General features: G+C 35.0%; 2 protein-coding genes across 2 annotated transcripts; one reads left to right on the top strand and one right to left on the bottom strand.

The window, feature by feature from the left end:
* The first annotated feature begins 1,379 nt into the window (after positions 1-1,379).
* On the top strand, positions 1,380-8,890 carry LOC118753176. The gene is made up of 3 exons (XM_036488047.1): positions 1,380-1,705; positions 5,974-6,182; positions 8,221-8,890. Exons 1-3 carry the CDS (start codon positions 1,380-1,382, stop codon positions 8,400-8,402), a joined length of 717 nt encoding a protein of 238 aa, XP_036343940.1. The 3' UTR covers positions 8,403-8,890.
* LOC118753175 (protein suppressor of underreplication-like) lies at positions 8,887-10,770 on the bottom strand. Its single transcript, XM_036488046.1, has 2 exons — positions 10,692-10,770; positions 8,887-10,635 (listed from the first exon to the last, which is right to left on the bottom strand). Exon 2 carries the CDS (start codon positions 10,606-10,608, stop codon positions 8,992-8,994), a length of 1,617 nt encoding a protein of 538 aa, XP_036343939.1. The 5' UTR covers positions 10,609-10,635; positions 10,692-10,770; the 3' UTR covers positions 8,887-8,991.
* Positions 10,771-11,341: the final 571 nt, after the last annotated feature.

Below are 11,341 nucleotides of genomic sequence, written 5' to 3'. Positions count from 1 at the left end.
TCAAATTCATTGGAATCCACTTAAACAAGTAATTAAATACTTTTCAACATGAATTAGCAGAGTGCACTTTTCTTTTGTTTACAATTTTGTTGCCAAACTCTCTACAGCTGATCGTTTGACACATTTACCAGAATTTACCAGCAAAAAATTCTCGGACTAAAACGGGTAACTTCTGACAGAGAGAGAACCGTATTTAGTCTCTTTTTTGTCCTCTCAATAGAGAGTAAAATTGACTGATTCTGACTATTTCTGACAAGTCCGGACTCGTACGGGATCGTATTTTACAGTGTTTTACTAAAATTGATGAATAAATTACATATGTATTTATTTACATATATAATAGTCTTTAAATCTTATTACTTTAAACGAGCAATTCTTGTATATATGTATGGATGTATGTATATAAATATATATGTATGTATGTGTATACATGAATGGGACGTTTCACATCAACCGGCCCAGAGCACTGTCCAAAATTCTAAGCAACTAAAGTAAACATATACTAAGTCAAAATACTCGATTGCAAAGTGGCAGAATTTAAAATTCAAAATGGGGTCATTACTGTGCTAGGTAAAAGACGCTGAATTCGCAAATAAAATGTTGGGTCGTGACATATTTTAATGTTTTCCCCTCTGGAGTCAGTTTTTTTTGGAATTTTCAAATAAACGCCTCACATAACGGATAAACACAATTTATTTTTATATGGCAAAAAAATTCAAAAAAACTAACGGTAATTTTTTGCCACTTAAAACTTGTACTTTATTTGACTACATTTGGAACAGTATACTCAAAAAAATTCCAACACTTCTGAGAAAAAAGTTTGAAATTTGTTACATTATTTTTTTATTTAGTTTAAGTCTGTATTTTTATTGAAAATTCTTAAAAATAAATATTAGCGGCAAACAATATCATTTTGAAAAGGGGTGCTATTGATGTGGCCGATACTGTATGTGTACGTTCAAATTCACACCTTTGCATGAATAACGCTACATCTCAAATACAATTTTTTTGAGTTAGGCATACAGAAATGACCTGAAATGTTGTGTAAAAATATCATTGCTGTTGCTTGATTAACAATAGCTCATTAGAAGAAAGTATGTATTCATTTTTACTATGGAAGTACATACATACATATATGTATGTAAATTCAAATCTTTAAAGCGGGTTTTCTCGAGTTTTTGGTATTTTGAGATGTGATATTGTTCATGGAAAGGGGCGATATGCACAATTAATGTATGTATTTTGATATGGATATGTATCTACATACATACGTACATACATATGTATGTACATACATTCACAAAAGAATCGCGCATATCAAACATCCAGTATGGCCCACATGTGCGGAGTTCCTCTACTATTTGTTTATCCCGGTGGCTATGTGCAACAGTTTTAAAATTTTGTTCAACCAAGACACTCGTTGGGCGCATATCGAAAGACGACCGCGGCATTTGCGTTGTAGTGATTTTACTTTTGCTTCATTTTACTTAGAATTTTATCTGCCGAAGGAATACAAAATGCACTTGAAGCGTTGGAATATAAAAAAATTAACCCTTTACGGCTGTGGATTATTGATTCTGTATATTTTAATCGCGAGTAGATATCGCAAGTATAAGATTGATGCGATGATTGGCAATAGTAAACCGGAAGAGGTCTGGGAGTATGTGGCAGATTTTAGTAAAATGCGTTCACTCAATCCGACTATGTAAGTAAAAGCTATATGTATATATCGCACACGATCTTCAAAAGTGACACAACTCAAAATTTGGCATTTTTGAAATTATGCACTAAAAATGTATTTATGTTACCTTTAAGCAAAAGCTGGAGAAAATTTTTGTTGCAATTTATTGAAAACACCTAAGGCATAGTCTCGCTTGCCCATACGATTAATATGTGCTACGAAATAGTTTTATTGCATTTTCTGACGAACGTGTAGTTTTGAGTTGTGTCACTTTTAAAGATCGTGTGCGATATGTACATGCATAAATGTGTGTTTATACATACATACATGTACATACATACATACATACATATAGATATATACATATATATCGTCGTTTAAAGAACAAAACCGTGTATCGTCATTCTGCAAAACCGCGTAACTGACACTGGTTGCCAAAAATTGGATTTCCTCACACAAACTCTTGGCTCAATCCTTATCCATTCGGTTTTGCATTTTGTTGATACGCGGTTTTGTACTTTAAACGACGATATATATATATATACATATATGTATATATGCATAAATTCAAATTTAAAAGATCTGCGGAGCACGCCGCACACATACTATTGATGTATGCACATTAGGGTGGTCCAAAAATGCATGTGAAAAGATAAAGCCGAAATTTTTATGCCCCCACCACCTAGGATTGTTCTACACCGAAAAAAAAATATTTTAAATTTAAAAGATATTTAGAGGTCGCTCGATGCGCTCAAAAATTTTCATGTATTTTATACGGGAAAAACCACGTTTCGTAGAAATGGTATAGAATTCTTGAAAATCAATACTTTTGTTAAACCGCTCCTGAATTTTGCAAAGTGGAATTATCATTTTGAGTACATTCTCTTATCGGATCTCTCTTTCTTTTTTTAAAATATCGACCATCGACAGTTCCATAAGTAACGTAACTCTTCTTCTTACCGTTTTTCTGGTAGGCTGTAGGTGTGTTTTTGGTTAGTGTATTGGTGTTTATGGTTCAGTGAGTTAGTGTTTTTTAAATAAATTGTAATAGAAATGGAAGAAATTGTAATAGAAATTAAAGAAATTGTAAAAGACAAGAGCAAATGCCAAAAAATAGGTGATCTCTGCTGTAGGCATTTTTTGACAATCAGCTGATAGTGTTTTTACTTAGGAAACTGTACGATGATATCGACAATCTGATGCTGGGGAATGTACTAGCGATTTAGAAGTATTGCATATATGGTGATAGCGCCTATTTACGTACACATGCAAATATAGAATGGCCATTTGTAGGGGGCTCGCACATATTTATCACCGGGCCCAGATTTCCTCTTGGCGGCCCTTTATGTCTGTATCCTTAGAAAAAGAATTATATGTGACCTGGTCTACGAAAAGGGAGCTTACGTGCGAAAACTAGTTTTCTGTGAAAAAGCTGTTAAAAGTAAGCAACTCGTTTCGTCAGTTTCTCATTATCTTGTTAATTGTTCTCCGCGCCGGACGTCCAGTAAGTGATGTTGTTGGTCCAGTAAGTGTTGTTGTTGGTCCAGTAAGTGTTGTTGTTGGTCGGAATATTATTATAGTTCATCGTGTAAGTTGCTAGTGTGGAACATTTAAAAAAGTAACACTCAAGAAGTGACGATTACTGTTTCTGTTGATTATCGTATTCGCATTTCGCATGAAATGAAACATGAGTGTTGATGAGGAGTTCAGTGCCGTATACGGACAATATTTCCATGAAAAGGATGATGAAAACGATGATGAAAACTATGAAGAGAGCGATGATGATGAAGACGAAGTATGTGTATCTCAGGCAGAAGATGATACCGAACAAACTTTTGTTAAGATGGACCTGTGTGTTGTTGATGTAAAGGAGGAGGAGCTGGTAACAAAATTTCTGTCAAAAGATTGTTGTAATAATGAATGCCCATAATACGTTTTTCTAGTGTATAATCATGTCTTTATAGCTTATAATTCAATGTATTTTGTTCATTACCAATAAATTATATTTTGTCGTATTTTTACTCTTCTTTCTCTACATTTTTAGTACACTTCTAAGCAAGTTAGGATTTTCTGCTTTTCACCACGTGAAAAAGCATCTCATCTTCCATCCGAATCAACCAAAAAGTGAAAATTGATTTTTTGACACCTAAGCCCCCTTTCCGTAGACCAGGTCACATATGTGCATTTTGTTTATAATTATTTTCCATACATTAAATTGGTATTCGGGTATAATTTTCACTTCCGTTATCACAAACAATAGGAGTGTTCGCTATGCAACTGCCAGTAAGAATTAGCCAGTAACAAAATTCAGAGAATAAGGTATCTTACTCTCCCAAAGAGAGAAACTTACTGAGTTTTGCGCAAACAGGAATTAGCAAACATTTGCAAGCTTCACTGCCAGCTGGCGCCCACGGTTGCATTTCGAGCATAATAAATTTTTAAAATTATTTCAGGTGGAAACCAAAACAGGACCTATACGTATATTTCTTCCTATTTTGACTTTCTTCAACATACGCTTCAATTTCTTTGTGGAAGTCACTGTCGGATTTCCTATATCGACAGTGGTGCCGAGTGCGTTCCGATTACGAATACAGCCTTTTCAGTCGAGTACCTTTCAAATATATGGAATTAATTAAATTAATTGAATAAACGAATATTTACATACTCCTTTCATTAGTAAATCGCAACAAGATAGTTCATTTTTAAATTTAACGAACTCGTTGATTCAAATTAATGTTGACAAAATGCAATCGTGTGCCACAATCCTGCTTGCAAATTCTTACTGGCAAAAATTTTCCCAGCACGAATTTGCAACTTCTCCTCCAAATGAAATGTCAAAATTGTGCTCCCTCCTTGCAAGTAACATTTGGTAACAATTGGTACCAACTTGTACAAATTTTTTGCATAGCGAACACTCCTAATAGTATAATGCATGATACAAAAATATAAAGGTTAGAAGAGCACGCCAATATGACTCCAAGTTAGGAGTCATATTAGAGTTTGAAATATGGTGCTTTCTGAGACTTAAAAAAATATATTCTTTATAATTCTGATTATTAATACACTTTTACTTGATACTTTTGTTCAACTCCGAATTTATGACACCAAAAGAGTCCGAAATGAGTCAGTGTGATTGACTGGTCTCGTGGTGAAATTAAAAACAGGTGAAGTAATAAAACAGCTTTCTCGATTTGTTTGCCTAACATTCGGGTATCTTATAGAAATTGTTAACGGCAAATTTTCAAATAAGTATCAGATCTTTCTTTTCGCTCCAATTATCGCACCTGGCACAATTTTGCCATGGACTGGTCTTAGAATCATATTTATGACAAAAGAAAGACTCATTTTAGACTCATAAACTCTGAGCACTCAGAAAATTGTTTAAAGAGTTGTTTTTTACTTTTTCTTTGACTGAAAAAAACAAAAGCCAAGTTTGACCAAAAAACTTTAAATTTTGATTGAAAACATATCGGTGAAAAAATAAAAATTATTTATTGCCTCTTTTAAAAAAAAGGATAATAGTACGGTCCCTGAAATATACATTTCCTTTCTAATCAACTTCAAATTAACTTATAGTTTATCTCCTGCACTTATAGTTTCCTGCAGGGTATGTTTTTAGTACAGTACGCTTAATAGTATATCGTCGATGTTTTTGCAAAACCGTCTATCTTACGGCACTCAAATTTTATAGGAGAGCGAAAAAACGCGGTTTCTTTGAAGGTATTGCCTTTATAGGCGGTATTTTCTCTAGCTTTTATTTTACAAATATGTTGTTTTAATAACGATTTTAAGATCATTATGCATAAATCTCGATGCCTGGAATTCGGGGTTAACAAATCTCGTTTTTCCCACAACGGCGATTTAGGCGGTTTTGCATAAACATCGATGATGTAGCTTAAATATAGCCTTGGCACATTAAGTTAAACTTTTGGCAAATAAAATGAATTTTTAGGCAAATAAAATGAAACTCTTCTGTAGTACTAAACAGTGCCTGAAAAACTGTTGTTGTTGCAGCGGCTAACTGGTACTAACTGGTACCTAAAGTTTAAATTTATTTGCCCAAAGTTTAGGTCTATTTGCCAAAAGTTTAACTTAATGTGTCAATGCTATACTTGCACAATGGATTTATAAAAAAAAAAATAAAAAATTTAACATTACAATAATCAACGAAATATAGCCACTACTGGTCAAAATAACCTAGGATTGTTCTACAGTAATACATTGAAATAGAAGAAAATTATTATAAACATATGTACATACATAATGCTTATATTTTTCGCCTTCTACAATAGCTTGGACTTCAAAATTATCGCCGACAATGGACATGCACATGAATGGCGTTACACAGTCGTATACACGGAGCGTTTATCGCACTGGCCCTATTGGTTGAATACGGCGAAAGCAGATTATATTGTTACTAAGACTATGCCAGGAGTGGAGCCCGCCATTTATGCGATCGAGTCCAATCACAAGACTTGCTTCTTCAAAGGCACCTATTGTTGTAAGTTCCGATGCACGGCGCTTATAAAAGGTGTCCCATAATTTACGCAAAATTTTCATTAAATAGAAAACACAGTTTGTTTCACAACTTGATGACTTCGTTCGTCATAACTGCCGCATTTGGGGTTTAAAGAACACATTTGTGAATGTCGAAAAACAAATGTGCGTATTTTCAGCTGGCGTCGTAATTGCTCCATATTTTTTTTTTTTTATGTAGGAAAAATTCGTATAGGCGCGTATTTTTCGGTAAACCTGGGGCAATCCTTTCCCCGAAGGGCTATTCCAGACATAAACCTATCATTCATATTTAGAAAAGCAATTGTGAAACAAACTGTGTTTTCTATTTAAGAAATTTTAATGTTGCATAAATTACACGGTGTTACAAAAAAAAAAACGCGAAATGAAACTAGCGATAATCTAATTATTGTATTGATATATGTACATTTTCGAAACATATTGGATTTTTAAAGGACGAAAAGTAGTCAAGCTGTTAATAGATAAGTGCAACATGCAAAATAACGTTAAAAAATTAAACCTCTTTTCAAGTTATACTGGGCCCTAGCTACAACCTACACTAAGTATTGTTTCGGGCGTATTTATTTCGTGATTTTTTTGTAGCACCGTGTTATAGGTACGGTGACCATCCGTTCTGTTTTTTGCAGGACCGTACTGTTTTTCGAAGGTAGGTCCTGCGTAGTTTTCCAAACCTGAAAAACCTCAAAATGTACTGCTTTTTACCAAGTGTCCTGCATTTGTCCCGCATTTTATCCGTTATTTTAAAATTATCGGACAATGGATGGATTTTTTCAAAAAAAAGTGTTTCTTGGTACTTTTCGCAGCTTTTCTTCAATATCTCATGAAAAAATCTCCCAATCAACGTAAGCGACTTACATCTCGAAGGGTATTGATGTGCCTCTTACCAAAATATATAACTTGTGGAGACTTCAATGAAAATTATTAGTGCTACAGGCGACCATTTGCATTTTGTCGTCAAAGTCGAAAAAAGTGAGATTTTCAATCAAATACGCAGTTTTATTTGATTATTTTTTTTCATTAGTTTAAAAATTCGATAAAGAAGATATATCATTACAGTAAACTTTGAGCCAAAGATAATGAAAATCGGATTAGAAATGTAGATGCTATGGAGCGCAACCTGCACAAATTATATATTTTTGTAAAGGGCACTTTGTAACTCGTCGTTTACGTCGATTCATGACGTCGATTTTTGACAAATAACTGCGAAAAGTACCAAAAAAAACAAAAAAAAGAAGGGTATTGTTTTCGTTTTGAATGACTCAAAATTTGCCTATAAAATAATCTTTTAAAGATTTTCACTTTTCGTGTAAGCTATTGTAATTATAATATGTTTTACTATAATTTGATAAATATTCATGTAAAAAAGATTAATATCGATGAAGAAAACGTGATTCATTTTTAAAGTTTAAAATGTATTAAGAATTTAGAATCATAAATACTCTTTTGATATTTTTATACTACGTAAATATATGTAGGCAAATTTTTGAAAAATTGTCCTTCATTTTGAATCCATATTTATGGTCACCGTAGTTATAGGACACATACATATGTACATATGTAGTACATACTATGTATGTATGTATCTGGACATTTGGGAAAACAACTTGAGTTGCATTCGGCTATTTTGCTTTTTAAGCACCGAACTTTTCCTCCAATTTGTGGCGCACGTCTTGATGTCACACAAAATGGATGGAACTCGGTTTTATGCCGCCTGCGAACGGCAAATGGTTTTTATGAGAAACTTTTTTAAGGTAGAAATTCAATCGGATTTTCGGCATGCCTGCCGAGCGACGATTGCTGTTAGAATTTTGTTTTTTAGAGGTTGTTTGGACTATTGATCGTATTAAGCATAGCAATAATCAGTACATTTTTACTGATAATGAAATTTTATTTGAATTACCAGTAAAATCTTAATAATTAAATCTCATTTGCATTACTACTCGAGACGAATTTAAGTAATTATTACAGGTATTTTCAAATTAACCTTCATAATTATTTTACAGTACACTCGACAAGCGAATTTAAATGCACCGCCGCCGGCAAGGACACCTATTGCAGCGAACATATACAGTATCAGTGTCCACCATTTCTGAGTGAAGCCTGTCGTCGCGAATTAGAATATCAGCGCCAAGCAGTTATGCACAATTTGACTGCAATTTTCAGTAAAAACAAATATTCCAACTAACGAATTTCAATTCATTTACGTATTCCATTTATTTCAATCACTTCGAGTTCGGCAAATATTTCAATCTAAACATTTGATTTTAATTTACACTGACTGGAGTGTAAACACATATGTAAATTTAAAATTTTAAAACTCAATAATAAAACTAATTTAATATATTTATGTATTTAGTTTCTATATGAATGTATCTAAAATTTTCAATTAAAATGTTTTCATATGTATATGTTAATACATATGTATGTACGTATATGCATATGGAGATACATGCATACATACATATGTAGCCTACACCGGCCAATGTTTTAAAACTTGTACTCAACAGTTACATATGTATGTATTGTACTGACGATGGGGTATTTCAAAATTCCATGCAATGTGTTGTCGCTACTTTGAACTAATCGTGTTCGTATCTCTTTCAATTAGATTCTAATAATTATAAAAATCTGTGTGCATTTACGATAGAATTGAATAAAGGTACATTAAAACTGTCTAAATTGTTTAAATACATGCAGGTTAATTTGATTAATGTGCATACATACATGCAGATTTATCATATACACAGCGTATCTCATCTCAGCGCATCCTTCTCTCAGTTTTTGAAGGACAGCTCCAGACAACGTCTTTTAAGTCGCTTAGCAATTGCGCTCCTGGTATGCTTCCTAGCACGCATTTCTTGCAGATCTACATTCGATTGAGAGGCATTTTGCGTAGCATTTTTCTGAAACCATTTGGTTAGTTTTGTCGATTGTGTTGATCTATTTTTCGGAGATCTGCGCGCTAGCGTCCCTGAAAACTGCGTTTGTACGCGTTTGCTGGGCGTACGTTCGTCCAGAGTGGTCTCCGTTGGTGTCAGTTGGGTCGAACCGATAAGATAATTAGTAATTTTATTGTGCTGTGTTAGTTGTTGGCTCCGAGCTGCAGTTTGAACGGGCGATATTTCTCCATTAGAATTGATTCGCATCACACTGCCAAAAGCATCATTATTTGTAATTTCAAATATTTCCTCGTCCACCATCGGACCGCTTATTATTTGAGTGGTGGTACTGTTAACGGTTTGCTTTTGCTTAGATTGGTCCTGGTTTTGTACTTGCTGCAGTTGAGCGGCATTAGCAGTGTTTGGTAATGACGGCATCACTGGTTGACTTCGTCTCGTCGCCCTTTTTACTAGTTTGTCGTCTACTGATTTCTTCGATGACTGCTTGTTTTGTGTTTTATTAGTGGCATCTTCGGTATGGGGATCATCAAACATTTTTTCAAGAATATTCAAGCACGATCGGCCCCGACTCAGCACGACTTTTGGTTTATTTTGTTTGCCGTTGTGTGTGGAATTGTGTGCGTTCTGTTGCTGCATTTGTTTGACCTCGGAGCCAAATATCTTGAAGCCTTTAAAAGACTCAACTCCATCATTTCCATCCGCGGCAGGTTGTTGTGTACAAGTCAATCCAAGGTCTGTGCTTGCACTAAATATATCAGGTGATTTCCGGTGTATACGTTGCTGTTTAGCTAACAGTTCACCGAATGTGGGCGTTGTAGACAATTCAGCTAATCGCTCGCGGTCTGTTGTAGGACGCTTCAGTGACTTCTTTTGCTTGAGTGCCCGAGTTCTACGACTCTGTGCAGATTGTTGAGACGATAGAGAGCCATCATCTGTTGAACTGGATAATATAACAATCTGTTGATTTTTATTATTTGCGTCTGGCGGAGGTACGAATACTACTTCAGAATCAGTAAAACTACTTGGTGTAGGTAATATTTTAGCTTCGGAATTGCGTATGACTTTGATCGGTGTTGGTGGTCTCAAGAAAAGGTTATCTGAATGCGTGTCTGCAATTACTTTTTGGCCACATTGCATATCCTCTGTCGTATCGGAGAATGGAAGTATAGCCGAGTCTGTTACGTTTGATACTTCGTCAGAAGCAGCTATTATTTTTTGTCTTTTTGCATTAGTATATTCATCCTTTCGTACTTTTTCAACAACACCTATTTCCAGCTCTTCATGAATATTTTTTCTTTTCTTACCACTGGCAGCTTTTTCCGTTTTCGTTGATTTGGAAACATCTCCTTGTTTGTCTTTGGTACCGGTGCTGCCAGAATTTTGTGCCACTCCTCTTCCCCTTTTCTTCCCTTTTCGAATACTATCTAAGGAAAGAGGCGACGTCATATATTTACTTCTTGAACTATCTGAAGACCGAGTCTGGCGCTGCATGCCTCGGGTATTCCGCGAAGTTGGTGTCTGTAAAATTTCCATTCGTGAATTCGTTTTTGCCCTATTTTTTAATTTTTGAGTACCTTTAACACTTGGCGTCGAAGAACTGAGCGATTTATTGCCACTGTTTCGTTCTTTCTTGGCAGTATTTTTTGAAGAAGCCGCAGACGCTAGGGATACTGAACGGTTCGCCTTACAGGGTGACGCAGAATATTTATCTTTAGTACGGATTATTTTATCACACCTCAGCTGTCTCAATCGCCTTGTAGGAGTTTCGCTTACATCTTGTTTGGACTTAGCGACATTTTGACTAATTTCATTACTTTCCACCTTTTCATTCGCCGCCCTTCTACCACGCTTTTTGGGAGTTTCGCTTACATCTTGTTTGGACTTAGCTACCTTTTCATTTTTAGTATCCGCCTTTTCATTATCCGTCTCCGTATCACGCGTTTTAGGTTGCTTTACTTCACACCGCTTTCTTGGAGAAAGATTTTTCTCGTTTTGAAGATTAGTGTCCTTAGATGACAACTTTTTTTTTGCTTAGAGTCTCTTTATCCGTCTTTGTTTGATCAATCATTCGCCGTCTTGTTGGTTTCAACTCTTTTCCAGTATCGGTTGCTTTTGCTTTCTTGTTACTTCCATTGTAAATGCGCTCCATACGCTTTGATTCCCGACGTTCGATTGTATTAGCTTTGGCCTCATGCGACTTGGGCCGTATATCGACTGGATCATG

Source organism: Rhagoletis pomonella, unplaced genomic scaffold (assembly GCF_013731165.1).
Source record: "Rhagoletis pomonella isolate Grant_MI unplaced genomic scaffold, Rhpom_1.0 Rhpom_scaffold_02155, whole genome shotgun sequence".
In the NCBI taxonomy this organism is placed as follows: Eukaryota; Metazoa; Arthropoda; class Insecta; order Diptera; family Tephritidae; genus Rhagoletis; species Rhagoletis pomonella.
The sequence above is the reverse complement of the archived record's forward strand: the minus strand, read 5'-3'. Positions and strand labels throughout refer to the sequence as shown.